The following is a 21,314-nucleotide window of genomic DNA, read 5'->3' on the forward strand; positions in this document are numbered from 1 at the left end:
GTCCTACAGCCCGGAGGAACCGAGAGGCCAGCCGAGTCTGGGTGTACGGATTGGATGGCATCTGCAACCAGTTTATTAGGATCCACTGTGGGATGGACCTTTTCAAGAGATCCTTCTTGTCTACAGCCATCAGTATCTATAACATCTCTTAATGAAATGAGGATAACGAGTTACAACAACAAATAATTTCCCTCTGGGATTAATAAAGTATTTTTGAATTGAATTGAATTGAATTGAATGTAGTTCTGCGCCATCAAGTTTCCCTGAATTCCTACCAGAGGGCACCTAATTTCCAAACCTGTGGCTCCCCACACCATGATGCCAAATGGAACACCAGTGTGTCCCTCTAAAACACTGGCAGGATTGGTCATTTCTTTTCTGCAGTACAACAACACACTCACAGAACAGTCATTTGTGGTCACTCAGAACCCAGATTTATCCTTAACCATGGTACAACACCTCATCAGTCCATGCCTCCTGGTTACAGCACCAGTTATAGCTCAACCTGTCTCTGTTCTGGTGATAACTGAAGCCTACTCACTGAATGGTAAGCCTGTAGTCCAGCTGATACCAGTCACTGATAGATGAAGAGGGATGACAAGGGGTGTTATAAACAGTCCCATACTTTTGACTAAAAGTGAATAGTAGATGTCACGGGGCTCTAATGTTTGGGGCACAGTACAACAATCCTGTGGTGTGCTTTGTTATTGGCAACTGTTAAATGTCTTTGGGGGCCCTAATTTACTTAATAGTTCCAACATGTCACACATGTTGGACTGGGTAATTACAACATGCCACAAAAATGCACAATCCAAACACTCGGCCTCCTGCAAAACCATCATGCGGCACCTGATCAAACTTAAAGTGCTGGTACTGCTGTCTGATGGGTCTGCAGAGTGTCCTTGTGGAGATTCAGTTGATTTTTGCTGTTGCCTGGCTTCTGTGGCTCCTGAGTGGCAGGGCATAGTCAATCTTTCACACTTGCTCCTAATCTAGCTCTGATGAGGATTGCTGTTCTTAAACTCCTGCGGGACAGCATCTCAATGATGAATTACTGAGGCCTCTGGACCTGTTTGGGTTTTACTTCTTATGAAAACATGCTGGTGAAGATTCTCAATCATCCAGGACATGGTAAATCCAAACAAGATTAAAAGTAAAAACAACTGGACTTTATTTGTAACAGAAGACATTTCACTTCTCATTTGGGGAACTTTCTCAATTCAAAGAACAGGGAGTGTGGTGTTCAAGTTATAAAGATAAGGTAAGCTAGATTCATATGCAGATTGCCCTCTCACTCCTCACAATAGATGTTCATTAGGGTCTTTGTTAGTCTGACTTGCAGATGGACACGTGAATGGAGTTCTTGACTTAAGTGAAACCGACTGGGTATCAGGCCTAAAGCTGCATTATAGGTTTTAGAGAGTTGGAATTCAATTCAAATAAATTCAGTTTATTTATATAGCGCCAAATCACAACAAAGTTGTCTCAGGGCACTTTACAGGAACATTCACATACATAAAAGCCAATTAGTAAAGTTCTCTATCTAAGGAATCTGAGGCCTTCTCCTCGGTTTAAAGATGGTTTCTCTCGTTTTACATAAATAGCTTCCTTCTCCCTTCTTTGTCTTCTCAGTCCAAAATGTGAACATTTTGGTCGTCAGAGTGTCTCTTATCCTTGAGGTGCAGGTGAACCTTTGAGTCTTGTCCTGAAGAGCTGCTCTCCTGTGTTGAGCCATGCATCTGTGAAGAAGCTGTTTGGTTTCTCCAATATAGAGATCTGGACATTCCTCACTGCACTGGACTGCAGACACCACACCACTCTGTTTGTGTTTGGGTGTTTTATCCTTGGGGTGGACCAGCCTCTGTCTGAGAGTCCTGTTGGGTTTGAAATGTACTGGGATGTTGTGTTTGTCGAAAATCCTTCTGAGTTTCTCAGATACTCCAGCAACATAAGGGATGACAATGTTTTTCTGTCTGTTGTTTTCCTTGTTCTGTTCAGTGGTGTGTTTTGTAGATTTCCTCACTGACTTGACAAAGGCCCAGTTAGGATATCCACATGTTTGGAGAGAGTTTCTGATATGTTTTTGTTCCTTTTTCTTCCCTTCTGTCTTCATGGGTCATGTTCAGCTCGATGTAAAGTTCTGATGACAGAGAGTTTGTGTTCCAGTGGATGGTGAGAGTCAAACAGAAGGTACTGGTCTGTGTTGGTTGGTTTCCTGTAGACTTCTATGTTGAGGCTGTCCTCTCTTTCCATGTGAACCAAAACAGTCCAAAAAAGGCAGCTTGTTGTCCTTCATATACTCTGGTGAACTTGATGTTATCAACAGAGTTGATGTGTCTGGTGAATGATCCCTTTTCATGGGTTTTCACAGCAAGTCATCCTCCTCTACCTCACTCTGTTCTCTGCATCCTCTGTCCTCCCTCCTATTACTCATTTTCCTGGCAGCTACATTTCTAACATCCTTCTAGCAATATACACACTGTCCCTCCTCTGGACATGTCCAAACCACTGTCCCTCATCTGGAAATGTCCAAACCACTGTCCCTCCTCTGGAAATGTCCAAACCATCTCAGTCTGGTCTCTAACTTCATCTCCCAGTTGTTCAACCTGTGCTGTACCTCTCATGGTCTCATTTCTAATCTTGTCCATCCTTGTCACTCCTAAGGAGAACCTCAACATCTTCATTTCTGCCCCTTCCAGTATGTTCTCCTGTCTTTTTCTTAATGTCTTGGTCTCCAAACCATACAACGTTACTCGTCTCACCACTGTCTTGTAAAGTTTTCCTTAAACATTTGCTGAAGCCATTTTATCACAAATCACTCCTGAAACTTTTGACTGAAACTTTTGAATGACAATAAAGAAACTCTGAAACTTTTCTCCATCCACTCCATACTGTCTGGACTCTCTTCTTCACCTCTTTACCACTCTTCCCATTTTTTTGGACAGTAGACCCAAAGTACTTGAAGTCCTGCACCTTTGTGGCCTCTGCTCCTTGTACTGTTGTACTCCTCCACTGTTCCACCGGCATCCCTCTCATTCACACATGTACTCTGTCTTACTACGGCGGACTTTCATTTATTTTTGTTCAAGTGCATACCTCCACCTCTCTAAAGTCTCTAAAGAACAGGACTGTTTAGAGCTTGTTTGGTGTGAGCAGAATCCAAATGATCAACTTTGGTGAAAATCTGCAGAAATGATTGGATGGATAAAGCTTCCAGTATCTCGTAGAGCTTTTGGCACCAAGAACTGAACCTGAGACAAGACGTTACACTATTGTCCTTCAACTTTATGATGTTTCTTAAGGGGGAAATTAACCACCTCATTTAAACTGCTTAAAAAAATACTACTTTTTAAAATACTTTTTCCACAACAAACTAATCAGGTTTTGAGAGCTATCTCAGCCTAAAATAAAAATAGCAAACTAGATTATTTGTTTGTCGTTGTAAATTTGAACATTTTAAGAATGTTTTTGTTAAAAAACACCTCCATATTTCAGTTTTTTTAAAATCCACAAAATTATTTTTTATCAAGTGTTTGAAAAGGTACAGGTCCTTCTCAAAAAATTAGCATAATGTGATAAAGGTCATTATTTTCCATAATGTAATGATAAAAATGAAAATTTCATGTATTTCAGATTCATTGCACACCAACTGAAATATTTCAGGTCTTTAATTGTTTTAATACTGATGATTATGGCATACAGCTCATGAAAACTCAAAATGCCTGTCCCAAAAAATTAGCATATTTCATCCCACCAATGAAAGACAAGTGTTTTTAATACAAAAAACACCAACCTTCAAATAATCATGTTCAGTTATGCACTCAATACTTGGTCGGGAATCCTTTTGCATGAATGACTGCTTCGATGCGGCGTGGCATGGAGGCAATCAGCCTGTGGCACTGCTGAGGTGTTATGGAGGCTCAGGATGCTTCGATAGCGGCCTTAAGCTCATCCAGAGTGTTGGGTCTTGCGTCTCTCAACTTTCTCTTCACAATATCCCACAGGTTCTCTATGGGGTTCAGGTCAGGAGAGTTGGCAGGCCAATTGAGCACAGTAATACCATGGTCAGTAAACCATTTACCAGTGGTTTTGGCACTGTGAGCAGGCGCCAGGTCGTGCTGAAAAATGAAGTCTTCATCTCCATAAAGCTTTTCAGCAGATGGAAGCATGAAGTGCTCCAAAATCTCCTGATAGCTAGCTGCATTGACCCTGCCCTTGTTAAAACACAGTGGACCAACACCAGCAGATGACATGACAACCCAGTGACTGTGGAAACTTGACACTGGACCTCAAGCAATGTGAATTCCGTGTCTCCTCTCTTCCTCCAGACTCTGGGACCTTGATTTCCAAAGGAAATGCAAAATTTACTGTAATCAGAGAACATAACTTTGGACCACTCAGCAGCAGTCCCAGGCGAGATGCTTCTGACGCAGTCTCTTGTTCAAAAGTGGCTTGACCTGGGGAATGCGGCACCTGTAGCCCATTTCCTGCACACGCCTGTGCACGGTGGCTCTGGATGTTTCTACTCCAGACTCAGTCCACTGCTTCCGCAGGTCCCCCAAGGTCTGGAATCGGCCCTTCTCCACAATCCTCCTCAGGTTCCTGTCACCTCTTCTTGTTGTGCAGCGTTTTCTGCCACACTTTTCCCTTCCCCCAGACTTCTCACTGAGGTGCCTTGATACAGCACTCTGGGAACAGCCTATTCATTCAGCAGTTTCTTTCTGTGTCTTACCCTCTTGCTGGAGGGTGTCAATGATGGCCTTCTGGACAGCAGTCAGGTCGGCAGTCTTACCCATGATTGCGGTTTTGAGTAATGAACAAGGCTGGGAGTTTTTAAAAGCCTCAGGAATCTTTTGCAGGTGTTTAGAGTTACGTCGTTGATTCAGATGGTTAGGTTAATAGCTTGTTTAGAGAACCTTTTCATGATATGCTAATTTTTTGGGACAGGCATTTTGTGTTTTCATGAGCTGTATGCCATAATCATCAGTATTAAAACAATTAAAGACCTGAAATATTTCAGTTGGTGTGCAATGAATCTGAAATATATGAAAGTTTCATTTTTATCATTATATTATGGAAAATAATGACCTTTATCACAATATGCTAATTTTTTTAGAAGGACCTGTATTTTCTCCCATCAGTAAACCCAAAATGATTTTTTGACTCTTTTTTTTTCTAGTCCTGAGTTTTGTGAAGACCCTCCAGACCACCAGAATCAGTAGCTGAAAATGTGGCCTTGTTTTCAGCCAAACTTTCTTGTATCTCTCCGTCTTCAAACATGGATTTTTATTCTAATCACTTCTTCCATTCTTTAAACTTATTTTATTTTTTGCTTTGCCAATGATAGAATTGCAAATCTTAAAAATATTTTTTTGCCTATACCAACAGATGTACAAGCGAGCCTCTGGTGCACTGTCCACCTGTTAATTACTTCCAGCCTTTGGATAAACCGACGGCAGACAACCGTGGAGTGTTTCATTCTGCAGCCGTCAAACAATTTTTACTACTAAATGTTCTCTTGTGTTTTTGTTTTTTACATCCAAACTAAGATGGTTTTGTTGGACGAGATGAGAAGCAGGACTTCACATCGACTCTGGCTGAGGAAGACGTTCTTCAGCTGGTTTGAGCTGAATTGCGTCTCAGTAATTTTTTAGAGGCTCTAAAATTTGAAAGCAGAGCATCATCTGTGTGCTATTATAAAAATTTTAAGTTTAGTAGGAAAGGAAAAATAAAAAACATGACTGAAAGGAATGCATCAGCCTGTTCCGTGCATGAATGTAAAAACACAGCAAAATTTCTGTTTGGTATAAAACTGGTACAGAAATACTTACTTTGAAAGCATACTCATTGATTGTCTCAATAACTTCTACAAAGGGCACTTTAGAGGTGAGTGTGTATCCATGATAAACGACAGGTTCTCCTGCATCTCCATCCCAGCAGTCCAGTTCTACACAGCAACAGCCTCGATTCAAAGCTCTGGGAGAAAAGTCACCAGTAGACATCACTCAAAGGAGGAACACAGAGCAGCTATCTGAAGGCTGGTGGGGGATTACTATAAAAATAATATTATACCTCTTAAACGCACTCATTCTTAACGTTGACTTTTCTTTCATGTCAGATGGTACAAAAATACAGAAATGGCAGAAATGTTTATCCCTCAACTCATAAGTGAAGACAAATAATATGACTTAAAGTCCAAAAAAAGTTGGGATGTGTAAAATGTAAATTAAAACAAGACACAGTGATGTGCAAATTTCATAAACCCATATTTTATCCACAGTGGAACATGGTAAACATGTCAAATGTTTTTTTTTATCACTCTTTGTGTTTATGGAGCTCAGAATACAGGCAGGACTTGTGAGGTTTAAACAAACTAAACATTTGTTAAAATTGTAACACTTTACAATAAGGTACACAAAATTTGATTAACTACTAGGGAACGCCTAAGGAATGAATCAGGAACAAATCAGGAGCTAATGGGTAATTAACCAGTACTTACTGGGGAACACACAGCCAAGCCTTATTAGGGGACTACTGGTTAGTTACCTTGTAAATTAAGAGGAACTAATCCAGAACTAATGGGTAGTTAGAAAACCAAAGAGGAACAAATCAGAAACTTTTGGGTAGTTAACTGTCACAATCCTCCAAGTTTAGACCCATATGCAGGCAGGTGAGTGAGGCAGGAGTTCAAATAAAATAAATGTATTTAAACAACAAAACAAAACGCTGTCAATGCAGCAAAACTTACTCTGGCAAAACACGATCAAGAACAAGACTGAACAGGACATCAGAGTAAACGGGCAGAGCAGATCATTGGGTGGACGAAAACAGACAGGGCAGAGGACTGAGATGTCTGTGCAAAACAGAACAATGACCGGACGAGGAGTGGAGGAGAGAAAAGCTTTTTATAAGACAGAGGGAGAGTGAGTAATGAGAGCACCTGGGCAGGTGGCTGATGAGGGACAGGTGTGAATGATAAAGACTGAGGACTGGAGAGGCAGACTGAGGAGTGAGTGGAAAATGACAACAGAAGCAGATTCACACAAAATTATAAAGAGCAAAATGACAAACACAATAAGCAGAGAAAGGGGAAGACAGAAATACCAGACAGCTAGGGGACAGACTGTGACATAACCCCCCTCTCAAGGGACGGCTCCTGACGTCCCCTAGGACCCCAACACAGAAAAAAAAAAAAAACACAGAACGGGTGGGAGGATGGGGGAAACATTAGGACGGAGGGCATAGAAAAAAATCTAAACACAAATCCTCTAAGAACGGCTCTGGGCATCGTTCGGAGTAAATGGCAAAACAGGTGGACAGCCAGAGGACCATCAAGAGCAGGACCAGAGTTCGGGCGGACGGCCAGAGGACCGTCCAGGGCGGGACCATAGTTCGGGCGGACAGCCAGAGGACTGTCCAGAATGGGACCAGAGTTCAGGCGGACGGCCAGAGGACCGTCCAGAGCGGGACCAGAGTTCGGGCGGACGGCCAGATGACCGTCCAGAGTGGGACCAGAGTTCGAGCGGATGGACAGAGGACCATCCAGAGCGGGGCCAGAGTTCGGGAGGATGGCCAGAGGACTGTCCAGAGCGGGGCCAGAGTTCGGGCGGACGGCCAGAGGACCGTCCAGAGCGGGGCCAGAGTTCGGGCGGATGGCCAGAGGACCGTCCAGAGCGGGGCCAGAGTTGGGGGAAGGATGGAATGGGGCCAATGATGATGCTGGCTGCTGCTGGACCAGAGGTGGTGGTGCTGGCTGCTGCTGGGCCAGGACGGGGTTCAGAAGCTGCGGGGACGAAGACAGGTTCTGACAGGACGTCGGCAGCTGCTGGGTCAGGATGGGGTTCAGCAGCCGGGACGTTGGGCCTGGGTTCTGCAGGCTATGGGTCAGAGATGAGTTCTGCCGCATGCGATGGGTCAGAGACGGGTTCTGCCGCAGGCGATGGGTCAGAGATGGGTTCTGCCGCAGGCAATGGGTCAGAGACGGGTTCTGCTGCAGGCTATGGGTCAGAGACGGGTTCTGCCGCAGGCGATGGGTCGAAGTCGGGTTCTGCCGCAGGTGAAGAGTCGGACGAGGGTTCTGCTGCAGGCGAAGAGTCGGACAAGGGTTCTGCAGCTGACGAGTCCGGCAAGTTCGTTCCTCTCTATCCAGGATGTGCACATCTTCATCCCTGAAAGAGTGACTGCTGGCCTGGAGATGAGTGTAGACCGCAGAGTCCTGGCCTGATGATGTTGATCTTCTGTGCTGGGCCATCCTTTTGGCCAGTGGCTGTTTAGTTTCCCCGATGTAAGACTGATCACAGCCCTCCTGACACTGAACAGCATACACAATATTACTCTGTTTGTGCCGGGGGACTGGATCTTTGGGATGAACCAGTCTTTGCCGTAATGTATTTTGGGGTTTAAAAGCCACTGGGATGTTATGTTTAGAAAATAAACGTCTCAGTTTCCCCGATACTCCCTCAACATACGGAATGACCACTGGTCTGGGTCTGGGTTCCTCCTTTTCACCCGATGGCTGACTGGAGTCCTGTTTGGGTTTCTTCTCTGCTTTCAGGAAGGCCCAGTTAGGATATCCACATTGCTCTAGAGCCTGTCTTGTGTAGGATTTCTCCTTCTGCCTGGCTCCTGAGTTAGTGGGGATGTTGTCTGCTCTGTGATACAGAGTCCTGATGACTCCTAACTTGTGCTCCAAAGGGTGATGGGAGTCAAACTGCAAATACTGGTCTGTTTGGGTGGGTTTACGGTACACCTCGGTTTGCAAATGTCCTCTATCAGAGACTGAGACCTCACAGTCCAAGAAAACCAACCTGCCATTTTTTACATCTTCTCATGTGAACTTGATGTATTTATCCACAGAGTTGATGTGATCAGTAAAACGTTGGACTTACTGAGATTTAATTTTAACCCAGGTGTCGTCAACATACCTGAACCAATGACTTGGTGGTGTCCGTGAAAAGGACGCCAAGGCTCTCTTTTCTACCTCCTCCATGTACAGGTTGGCAACAATAGGAGAAACTGGAGACCCCATAGCACACCCATGTTTCTGCCTATAATATTGCTCCCCATATGTGAAGTAGGTTGACTGCAGGCACAGTTTCAAGAGTTGACACAGTTGTTCTGTGGAAAGCGTGGTCCTGCTGCTCAGAGTGGTGTCTGATTTTAATTTTAAACTGACCACCTCTACTGCATCATCCACAGGAATGCACGTAAAGAGTGTTGTGACATCAAAAGAAACCATTGTTTCATCAGTCTCCATGATGACATCCCTCACCTTATCCACAAAGTCAATGGTGTTCTGCATGTGGTGTTCTGAGCTGCCAACTAAAGGGATGCGTACAGACGTCAGATATTTGGAAACATTGTAAGTGACAGAGTTAATCATACTAACAATAGGTCTTAAAGGTACACCTTGTTTGTGGATTTTAGGTAAACCATACAGACTAGGTGTGGCCTCCCCTGGTTACAGTCTGTGGTACAGAATACGGTCAATAGCCTTGTCCTGCTCCAAAATTTTCAGGCAATCTATTAACTTCTTCTTGTAACCACTTCCTGGATCTATTTTCAGAGGTTCATAAGGTGTTAAGTCACTAAGGGGTGTCATAACTTTCTCATGATAGTCTTTCTGGTTCAAAATCACTGTGCACCTTCCTTTGTCTGCTGGGAGAATGATGATGTTTTTGTCCTTGCTAAGAGTGGTGAGTGCATCCCTCTCCTCTCTACTGATGTTGGAAGGTGGTGGTTTGGCATTGCTGAGGCAGGATGAAACTTTGATTCTGAGCTGTTCTGCTTCACCCTCTTTCATTTTGTTGTTGCGGATGGTTGATTCTGTGGCTGTGATCATCTCCACCAGAGGAATTGTACTTGGTGCAACCGCAAGAATCTCTGTCTCCGGCTGGGTGAGCTGTCTGTCAAATAAATTCTTCACCCACTTTTCTGTCTCCCTGGCATGTAAATGACTACTGGAGTGTTGTCCCACACTGAATGTGTTGTTTTTGGAATAGTGATTGTGTTGATGAGTTATTAGTAAGTTAAACTTGTTTTGTTGTCGAGTCTTGGACTTGACATGCTGTGCTAAGCGTGCCTGATCTGTACAGTCCAACACTTGCTGAAGTGTGGTCTGATCTAGACACATTGTTAGTTTCTGTTTAATGTGCTCTTCTTTGGCCTTCAAGGCCTCAATAGTAAAATTGGTCTATCTCACCCGTTCATTCAGCAGCTGGGTCTGTGCCTTCTGAACGATCTTGCTTGCCCGGTGCCCGCTGACCGATGATTTTAGTTCCAGGCTCTTGGGAATGATACCACTTTGTCGACAGCTGAGGTTGAATCGCAATTGGTTCCTGTAGTCTGAGGTAGGTGTCCTTGCTGTTTTCTCAAACTCTCTTATTAGTTTGAGGCAATCCTGGCCAAAGTGGTTCAAAATATCCTGATGCATGCTCAATAATCCAGGTAGAAAAATCCAAAAAAGTTCATTCTGGTCCTTTGGACATTCAAAAAACAAAACAAACAAAAAAATATAGAAACGTTTCGTCTCTCATCTGAGAGACCTTTTCTTATTGAGCATGCATCAGGATACTTATTGTAAAGAGTTACCATTAAAACAAAAGTTCTGATGAGGAAGCCAAATACCTCTACTTACAAACAAGCAGTATGCTGATGTCCCCCGTATCCAGGGCTTAATTTGTAAACTGATCAATGCCAGAACGCAAATAGTGGGTAGGCCGTCAGGGATGGGGAGTGAAGTAGATGTGATTCCCTGTATTTTGGTGTATTTTAACAGATATTTAAACATCTACATTTACCTACATTTGTAAACACTCCGCTTCTGTCAAGCATCCCCCCCCCCCACCACCATACTTGACGGAACCGTCAAATAAGTCGGGCTCGGTTCCCTGCTCGTTGTTGTAAGACTCCACATGTGAAACCTCCAGGCACCTGCCTGCAGCTGCCTGGTTAGCTCAGTTCACCCCCACCACTCTTCTATGGGCAGAGATTTCTTGAAGAGTAGACACATAAATGCTACTTGAAGGGGCAGCTTGTATGCTCCTAACTTGTGGCTGTTATGTTTAAAATTAGTGTTTACGTAATTATTTTCAGTTTACATATCCAATAAACGTTTTATTCATTCAAGACAGTCAAATTTGTTCATAACTTTAAGTTAAGCCTATGAGTTACCGGATCCAAGCAAACAGTTACTGGAACGCACCCTATCAAAATAAGAGAGTTTCCGGATACTGTTCCAGCAGGATCCGGCTCAAATTAAGCACTGCTGATATCTGAGGGATTAGAATAGTGAATGTTTGCAACTTTTGAGATGAGTGTTTTTCTGGACTTGAATTAAACAGTGAACGCAACATTGCATTACTAAAAAAGTTATGTTGTAGTCATGGATATAATTTGATATTTAGCATGGTCTTGTTGAAATAAGCAAGGATCTACCTGAAAAGGACAATGTCTGGATGAGAGTAAATGTAGTTCTAAAACTTATATATACTTGTCTACATAAATGGAGCCTTTTCAGATGTATAAGATGCCCATGCCAGAGGCACTAACGCTCCCATACCATCATAGAGCCTGAGTGAACAGTGTGCTAAAAACAAGCTGGATTTTCCCTCTCCTCTTTAGCACGAAGAACTGCAGTTTTCAAAACAAACTTTAGATTTTGAGTTATCTGACCAGAGAACAGTTTTGAACTTCACCTCAGTCCCTTTAAAATTAGCTTTGCTCTAGATAAGATGGACACGTTTCTCGTTGGTGTTTACATGGGACCGAGATGGTGTAGAGGTAGGGTAGCCGACTTGGGCCCAGAAAGATGCAGTTTTCAACTCCCAGCCATTCCCACATGTGGTGGTGTTTCTGAGCAATACACCCAATCCAATTGCTCCCTGGGTGCTTACATAGCTGTCCACTGCTCCACCTGGGTGTATCTCTGGTGTGATGGGTTAAATGCAGAGAACTAATTTTGTCGTTGTATGGAAACATACAATGATGACAACACATAGCACTTACTTACATACATGTGACTTCTTCTTTTCCTTATAGAGCTGTAAGCAGCATTTGTGGAAGTCACAGTGAACTGTGTTTATGGACAATGATCTGTGGAAGTCTTCCTGAGCCCATACAGTAATGTCCAGAACCAGAACTGTTTCTAATGCCCTGGCCCCTGAGGACCCCATGTCATGACCATCTATAAACTTTCAAGCTTGTCTTTGTACAATTATACCATTTTAGTACAATTTCTTACATTAAACTATTGACATGTTTACAATGCTCCAGTGTGAATTGTGTAGAAGACTAAAAAAGTAAGAATGACAGTGTTCTATTTTTGCATTATTTTTAGGTGTGTATACTTTGATCTGGCATTGTATTACTAACCATACTGTATTTACCTGATGTACGGCTCTGTGCTGCTTTCCCCTGTCAGCTGGTCCTTGGTGAGGTAGGTGTTGTGGGAGGAGGAGATGAAGTAGTGTGACAGTGGGTGTTTCATGTCTTGGTAAACTCTTGAATGTTCTGGGTTGAGCACACAGTTCTCCTTAGACAGCATGTACATGGTGAAGCCATTGGGGGTCATTAACTGGTTTCTCTGGGCTGTAAAGACAAAATACATACACACATAACACAGTCAAACACTTCATAAGTAACCAAAGTGCAGCTAGTATTCATCACAAGACAGCTAAATGTGCTCACTAACCCAATACAGACTGGCAATTATTTTTCCCTTCGGAGTCAATCGATGCAACGGTGCATGATAATATGACCTATTTCAGCCGCTCTAGCAGGAAAGACACAGCCTCCCAGAGACTCCATTTTAATTTGTCTATCTTACAGACTTCAAGCATCAGTTTTTAAACTGTGTTGATAGGCCAAGTAAAACCAGAGTTATGATCAATAACCCACATCTTTTTCTGAAAATCATCATCATATCGGAAGCATGTTAGATCGAGAGGCTGCGGCAAAGACGGGCAGTCTCAGGGACAAAATACCCCATCACCCTCCACTTTAATGGCGATAGTCGCGAGAGCAAATGTTGGAATGAACTGAAAAATCACTAAAATTGTTCTCGGCGTACGCCTCCATCTGGAATACAATCTCCTGCCTCTGCCCAGTCCTCAGCGTGATGTCATCAGCCTTTTGTAACCAATGGCCCTGTGCTTGGGTGTTTCTGTGACTGGTTTCCTGTTTTAAGTTGTTGTTTTTTTACCCGTGTGACCCAAATGTGAGAAAATGTATAACCATCATATTCTGCTACAGTAATAACACTTTAATAATAATAATAATGTGTTATGTGTTGTCATCACTGTATGTTCCCATACAATGGCAAAATTGGCTCTCTGCATTTAACCCATCTACCCCCAGGTGGAGCAGTGGGCGTCTATTGAAGGCGCCCGGGCAACAATTAGGGATAGGGTTTCTTGCTCAGAGACACAACAAGATGTGCAATGACTGGGGATAGAACCTGGAATTTTCGGGTCCTGAGTCAGCTGCCCTGCCTCTACACCATCTTGGCCCTAATAGCACTTTGGACAATAAAGGTGAGTGTTGTGCGTTAAACAGAGCTGGACCAAAACTCTGCTCCAAGGTTATTAAACCAATTAAAAACCTAGCTCACATCATCTCAGGACGCCATCACTACCGAAGTCACAGTTGTTCAACAGAGAATGGAATTTTCATCGGTCCAGCTACACAGATAAACAATAACCTGGGTTATTCTTGTTCTCCATTAAAGATGAATAATATACTGTTCTAGCTTTATGAGAGGGTTTCTGCGTATCGTTCCAGGTTAAAAAATTGAGTCATGTTAATGAAGCACCATTCTAAAATTTATATCTGTTTGAAAGTGTGATTGTGTTTGTGTCCACTGTAAGTCTTTGTGATGCACCATACCCCACTCATTAAGTTCATAGATGAGTATGAGGCTCTGGGCATGCGTGACTGAAGTGTCCTCCCCCTGGTCCTTCAAGAAGTCTCTGAGATCCAGCGTGGACAGCACACAGCCATTTGCAGAGTAACGGATGAAGATTGCATCCAGTTCTGGCCTCCGAAGCAACTCCCTGCAAAAAACTTCAATCTCTTCCTGGTCCAGGCGACCATCAGCTGACTGATCACATTTCTGTCATTCAGACACAGAGTTTCACTTTTTGTTTAGCTGTATACCTCCACAAGACCCTGACGTGGTAAATGTGGGTGTGTGCTCCTGTACCTGGAAGAGGCTGCGAGCGTACTGCTCACTCAAGTCGATGTTGATCATTTGCAGCAGCATTTGGACCTCTTCGTAGCTCATCTTGTCATCCCGGTTCTGGTCTGCCCGACTCAGATAAGCATGAATCCAAGTAACAAACACAGTCAAGGAAGCAGTAGATTGTTTTATGTCAGTTTAAGCAATTTATCTTTTTTTTTGTGAATACAAAACAAAAATAAAAAAGGTAACATATAAAGTATGTTTCCATACAATGATGAAATTAGTTCTCTGCATTTAACCCATCACATCTGGGATACCCAGGTGGAGCAGTGGGCACTATGTAAGCACCCGGGAACAGTTAGGGATTGAGTGTCTGGGACATCACGACATGTGGGCATGGCAGGGAGTTGAAGTTGCGACTTTCTGGTCCCAAATTGGCTGCCCTACCTCTACACCATCTCAGCCTCCCCAACAAAAGCACCTCTGTATGCTTTGATTGGCTGTTTTTTAATCTTATTTGATAGTTTTCTCTTTGATCCTTTCAACAGAACTAAAAGTTCAAAATTTGAATTAAAATAATTCAAGAAATCATTTGAACCTAAGTGGTGAAGGATATTGGTCAAGTTTTTCCTTCTGAGTCATGTTCTCTATCCTCTCCTGCAGGGTTTGAATGCCACGGGCCCAGTGCCGAGCCTCCTCCTGGTTGTTGCAGAGAAGATCCAGGCTCTTTCGAGGTCCTTTGAAGACCACCGTTAAACACCGGCCCTCAGGTATGGAGCCAGCCATCTGCCGCAGTGTCTCTGATTGGTGGCCTTCACGAACGCACTCCACCTCCATGATAGAGACTGAGAGACAAACACGAGTGAAAAAAAAATAAATAAATGAGTATAGAGCAAGGGATGCTTTATTTATCTCCTATCTTGTTATGAAGTGATATTTAGACTGAAAATAACCTAAAATATTTCTGAACATACTTATCCCACTCACAAATATGTAATATTGGATCATTTTCCCCAACAAATAAATGACAAAGTATAATATTTTTGTCTTTTTTGTTAAATTCACTTGTTGACAAGTAATACAGTGTAAGGATGGTACCCATCTGTCAGTTTCCCTGTGTCTGTACTCCCTAGTGTCTCCCAGTAATTACCCTGATCAGTTCCACCCGTGTGTCCTCCAGGTGTTTGTAATTTGTCTCGTCTAGTCTATGTGTATATAAGCCCTGGTCTGTGTCTCAGTCTTTGTCAGTGCATCGTCTGGTATCCTCCTGTGTCCCTCGCATTTCCTGACCCATAAACGTTTGCTGCCTCGTCAGCTGTTTATTTCTATTATTAAAGTGTTTTCTTATTTTACATCCTGGCCTCTGCATCCTGTTTGCTCATGGGTTCATTCCTGTTCAGCTCAGCCTGAAAATCCTGACATACAGTAGTCAAAGGTAAAAACACACTCAGAAAGCTGGATGTGAAACCAGCAGCTTTTAGTGCCAGCACAGGATGTGTATGGAGGGGAAAAGACAATTTGATGAGTAAACACACACTGAACTGTTGGCTGGAGTTCTTGAATCTACATAACCTAAAGAGGAATTTCCGACCAAAAAATGGTAAATGGACTGTACTTGTATATCACCTTTCTATCTTATCAAGATACTCAAAGCTCTTTACAACTCAACCTGTGCCTCATTTACCCATTCACACAGCACTCTACTGCATCTCTACAAAGATAATTTGAATCTGTAGAGACTAATCAGGGCTGTAGATCACATTCATACACCAATGAGGGGTTCAGTGTCTTGCCCAGGGACACTTCGGTATGTGACTGCTGGTGGAATTGATGGTGGAATCGAACCCCCAACTCTCCCATTTTAGGAAGACTGCTCTAACCACTCAGCCAGTACTGCCCAAGACACAAAAAACAAAGCAATATAGACCATCCATCCATTATCTTTACCCACTTCTTCCATTTTGGGTCGCGGGGGTCACTGGTGCCCATGTCCAGCAATCACTGTGCGAGAAGCAGGGGATTGTGGGCAGGTCTCCAGTCCATCACAGGACAAGACAAACAACCATCCACTCTCTCTCTCACCTAGGGACAATTTAGAGTTACCAATCAGTCTAACATGCATGTTTTTGGTCTGTGGGAAGAAACCGGAGTACCCGAAGAAAACCAATGCAGCATGGAAAGATCATGCAAACTCCATCCAGAAAGGCCCCCCAGACCGCTGTTTGAACCAGGGTAACCTGCTCACTGAGAGGTAGCAACCCTACCAACTGCGCCGCCATGCTGTCCAGCATTATAGTCATAAATCCTAAAAAATTTCCAAAGGTTTTCTGAAAATGGGGCCTTTTGTCCATCGCAGGGGTGTCAAACTCACTTATAAAACAGGGCCTAAATCAAAACCTTTTTCAAACTAAGGGCCAATTTCAAAAACAACATTGACTCAAATCAGATACCTGACATCTTTTTTGATCACAAGTTCCTCAACAAGAGTTTGATTAGTCTCATTCAATGTTCTCTGTTGTGCTTTCGACATTGTAGTGAACCTGATGACCTCAAATCTATCAGATGGACAGAGACTGTTATTTCATTGATCTGAATACAGTTTGAGCCATCTGGAGACTTTCTTTCTTGAAGATTCAAGTGAAAAGAACACTCTCTTTTTATGATCATTACTGTTTTACAAATGTTTGATAATCAAATTGTGTTAGTTTACTCAATGCTTACAGGTTGAAGAAAACTACTCATTTTTATTTTACATAAACAGTAAGTAATGATTTTTATTCCTCATTCAAAGAAGAAATCAGGTTAATATGCATTTCTTGATTTTTCTGTCTGCAATGTAAGTATGTTAAAGGTCGGTTCTCGGTCAACTAAAATGTTTACCGAGAAAAATGTCATGTTTAAACTTTTTCAGAAGATAATAAGAGTGAGACTCCACGAAGTCTGAAGTCCTACAATAATCTTTCTGTTTGTCACTGAAACAATCCTTGACTTTTAATAACATCTTACATCATACACCACACCTCTATTCCTGGTCCATCGACCAATCAAAAGCTCTCAAATGACCCGGAAGTCGACCCATTTAAAATGTGGCAACTTCCCAGTTCATGTTAGAGTTGCAAGAGTTGCAAGAGTCCGAGGGTCCAAGAGTCTCAGAGTGATGGAGGTTCTGAAGAAGTTCTAGAGTCTGAGAGTTCTGAAGGCTGAAGGAGAAAACTCTGATGTCCGAAGCCCAGAGTGCTTCCGTTGGAATACAGAACGCAGTGACGATGTTGGGATTATAATTTCTGTTTGAACACCACGCACGACTCTCGAAGGATTTCAGCTGCTCAACGGAGACGCTGAAAGAGTCTGAAGGATTCTATACCGAGCTGATTTCATCGTCAACCAGGTAACGATCTACTTCAACCGAGCGTACCATCGCAAGCTGAGATCTGATGGAGCGTGCACGTTCTGGTCATAACAGATTAATTCCCTCACATATCTCTCTGTAAGATAAATCTCCATTTCCATCTTAAACTCTGCTTTCTCCTAAAATCAGTACAGATATTTAGAAATATCTGAAGCTAAGTCCTCAATCACCGCCGTGTGATTGAAGCCCATTTTCTGTGAAACTTGTCTGTTATTATTTTCATATTTTGCCAAATTAATGTAAATGTTTGATGTTAAACTTTGATTCTGAAAATAAATGACCGCATTCATTTGATGGGTCAAACATAAATAACGTCTCTCGTTACATTTCTGTTAAAATTCAATGCACGACATTTACACAGTCAGAAAGATGAGGAACTCGTGAAAAAAGTATGCATATATTTCCCTATATTGTCATACTACAGTTGGTGGCCCGTAACGTGCTCATAAATGACTGTAAATTCGTGTAAAAGATTGATTTTTTACATGTTGGCATATAAGAAAAGTAACAGTTTATCAGCTGTGAAGAAACGCAGCTCATGCTGCACCGCCTGAAGCGAAACGCTGCATGTTTTTAAGCGTGTTGGTCTGTGGAGCTCAGGGAGCTCACAGAAAGCTGAAATAGTGTCATAAGTCTTTATGAAAGCTGAATTTGTACGACTGCTATGTGTAGCTAAGCTTATGAGCTGTGGGAAACGTTGATTCTGTTTAAAAGTACGGAGGTTCTGCTGAAAGACCAGGACTGTGGTCCAGTTCGGTTCTGTTAAGTTTGAACGAGTATTTTGAATAGATGGATAAACGTTTTAAAGACTGGACGAAGTCTCAGCTAAGCTCAGAGTTTATTCGTTACATTTTTTAACAGAAAAAGTGCATTTTGACAGTTTAAAAGACGAAAAAGTGACGAACTGATTTTATGCTAATCTAACATGCTAGTTGTTACTAACATTTCGTGATTGGTTGAATATTGCTACTGTGGAGCGCTCTGATTTGCTGAGAAGGTTGACTGGCGTGGCTACGTCATCCCCTCTCAACCCTGCGCTGCTTTGCCATTGGTGATTTCAGTCACGTGACCCGGAAATGAAAACTCGTTTTCATAGGGAATAAAATCTGCTTTTTAAAGCTGAAAAGCGCTTTAAAAGTGTATTTTGATACGCTGGTTAAGTCCTTCAAAGCATACTCGCTGAAATTTTGCCACGTTAGAGTTTAAAATCCGTCATTAAATGAGGTTTTTTGAACAACGCTAGCGATGCTAATTTTAAGCTAACAGCTAACGACCGAAGCCTTCACTATGCTTAAAATCACTAAATAAAGCTGCAATATTGTTCCACAAAACTCATGTCCATGTTATAAAGTCGTGCTTGTTGAAATTTTGCCACGTTTGTGTAAAAAATTCGTTCAGAAATGTTGATTTTAACCGAGTTTAGCCGAAGCTAACTTTAAGCTAAGCGGCTAACAACAGGATGTCAACCGAACGCCACAGGAAGTCATAGCGACCCCTAATGGACAACACAAACAGTGTCTGAGTTGAAATTATTAAGGTTGTTCTGACATCTTCTGGACAAACTTGAGAAGACAGGTTTCACTCGCTTTTTAGGTTTAAATAGTGAAATTAAACGTTTTTATTTTTCTAAAGGCATTTTTGAGTTAATAAACGTTCCTCAAAGCTGAATAAATACTGTTATCTTGCATTTTAAAAGTTATAAGGTATTTATGCAAAGAGCATTTACCAAAAAGTTTTTATTCACTGGTAATCCCTTAAAAATAAAGGTACAAAATAAAATTTAACTTTTAAAAAATAGAAACGGTTCAAATATTCACAGAGTTGAAAAGTTCACTCATTTTGCTTGAAAGATAATACACGTTTAATTGCAAAATCACTAAATAAGAGTAAACTTATCAGGAAAAAGAAACTTTTCTGTTTAAGTTGCCACCTAAAAATAAATCTTCCTATTTAATTTTAAATAGAAGTCACTGACAGGAGGACAACAGGAATAACAGTTTTTCTGAGGAAGGACTGATTAATCCTGATACATCATCAACTTTTCTTTTTCTTTTCACAACTTAGTTCTATGAGTAACTGTTAAAATAGCAAATTTCTGGAACAGAACGGTTTAAAAAACGCTTTAAACTGATTTGCTGTGAGACTTTTTAGAAAAGTGCAGGTTTATAAAAAATTCAGTGCTTTAGAGTAAAATACACTAAAAAGAGCTTGGTAACTGGTACCTGTTGAAAAATAAGCACATACAAGTAACACTGCCGAGAGCATTTACTTAAATATTCATGAATTGGGGTAAAACCTGAGAAAGGTACCCACATTTGAATAAGTTGACTTATAACAGTACTTCTGTGTAAACCCAAAAAGCTAAAATAGTGTGAAAACTCATTGACTCGAATACAAATATTTACCTGTAAAATATCTGAAGCTTGCAACTGTTTTTAACAGATAAGGTGCTACACAGTGAAAACATGACAGGTGTGTTAGGAAAAGATTTTGATGCTTACGGGATAAGGGACTGTTTAAAGAATGCGTTGAAGCTTCGGACAGATTCCTTACATCCATATGATAAACAGGCAGAGCGCATGAACCCAAAAGAGTTAGTGGACAATCTGAAGGAGGTTGCAGAAAGTGTGACCTCTACAGAAATTACAATGCCAAACTATGAAAAGCTGGCTAAAATTGCAATTTTGCTGAAAGAATCATTCTATACGGTTGTTGAGAAAGCTGATTACCTTGCAATATGGTTAAACAGTGAAAAAGAGGTGGTTCAGAAAATTGAAGAACACTTCCTTCAATTTAAAAGTGAACACGAAGTCCTCACAAAAAACATTCTGAACAGATGTTTCAATCACAGCAAAATGCAAATGCAGAAATTGATTCGCTGAATAGCAAAATAGATGTGCTTAACAAAGATCGGGAAGAACTCAGAATGGATAAACACATATTGCAACAGCTAAAAATGCGTTTAGAAAGTGATTATCATACATCACAGGAACGCTTAAAAACATGTGAAGAAAAACTAAGAGCAGCAACAAACAAGATTTCTGACGTGGGGCGAGTTTGTCTGGAACTCAGAGAAGACCGGGAACAGAGTTCAGGTAACCCACAACCAACTCAGAAAGATATTGTTGCACCTCCTGCTCGTAATCCACCCTCACATAAAGTGGCAGGAACAGACCTGAACAGGTCTCCTCCACAAAACATGCAACAGAGTGCATGGAAACTGTCTCCTTCAATGGATGATTTGCAAAAAATCTCAAAATATGTACAACGCTTCGTTCCTGGACCGTTGGGCTCAACTGAAACAAAAGCGTACCTCAGAGAACTGGAGTTCAGATTGAGATCTTATCCTAATGCTACGGTAGAGGATAAGATCAGTCTGATAAGACTCACTTCGGACAGAGAGGTGTTCACCTTCATCGAGCGTCTACCTGATGCAACGAGAAAGGTTTACAACCTTCTGTGTGAAGCTCTGATCAAAGAGTACGACCCCTGCACAGGACCTGCTGGTTTCCCAGCTGCTGACAAGGTCAAGCAAGGAAAGAATGAACATCCAAAAGTTTATTACAAAAGAATCTTCCAAGCTTATTTTGGTTACAGAAATGAAACCGGAATGGAGGAAGAAGAAAATTTTAAATTTGTTTTCAGCAAAAATCTCCACACTGACATACGCATGTCAGTACAAATTATGGCAAATTTCAGAGAAAAATCCATAAATGAGATTAAACA

General features: G+C 41.9%; 1 protein-coding gene across 1 annotated transcript in view; it reads right to left on the reverse strand.

The window, feature by feature from the left end:
• Positions 1–21,314, reverse strand: part of LOC119423672 (1-phosphatidylinositol 4,5-bisphosphate phosphodiesterase delta-3-A) — a gene marked incomplete in the record, with an annotated part of 94,779 nt that overhangs the window by 50,291 nt on the left and 23,174 nt on the right. Inside the window, 5 exon segments of the mRNA XM_037691077.1 lie at positions 5,832–5,976; positions 12,387–12,588; positions 13,885–14,110; positions 14,201–14,330; positions 14,796–15,024. Coding sequence (XP_037547005.1) covers positions 5,832–5,976; positions 12,387–12,588; positions 13,885–14,110; positions 14,201–14,330; positions 14,796–15,024 — 932 coding nt within the window.

This window comes from Nematolebias whitei, chromosome 17 (assembly GCF_014905685.2).
Source record: "Nematolebias whitei isolate Nwh7 chromosome 17, NemWhi1, whole genome shotgun sequence".
NCBI classification, from domain to species: domain Eukaryota; kingdom Metazoa; phylum Chordata; class Actinopteri; order Cyprinodontiformes; family Rivulidae; genus Nematolebias; species Nematolebias whitei.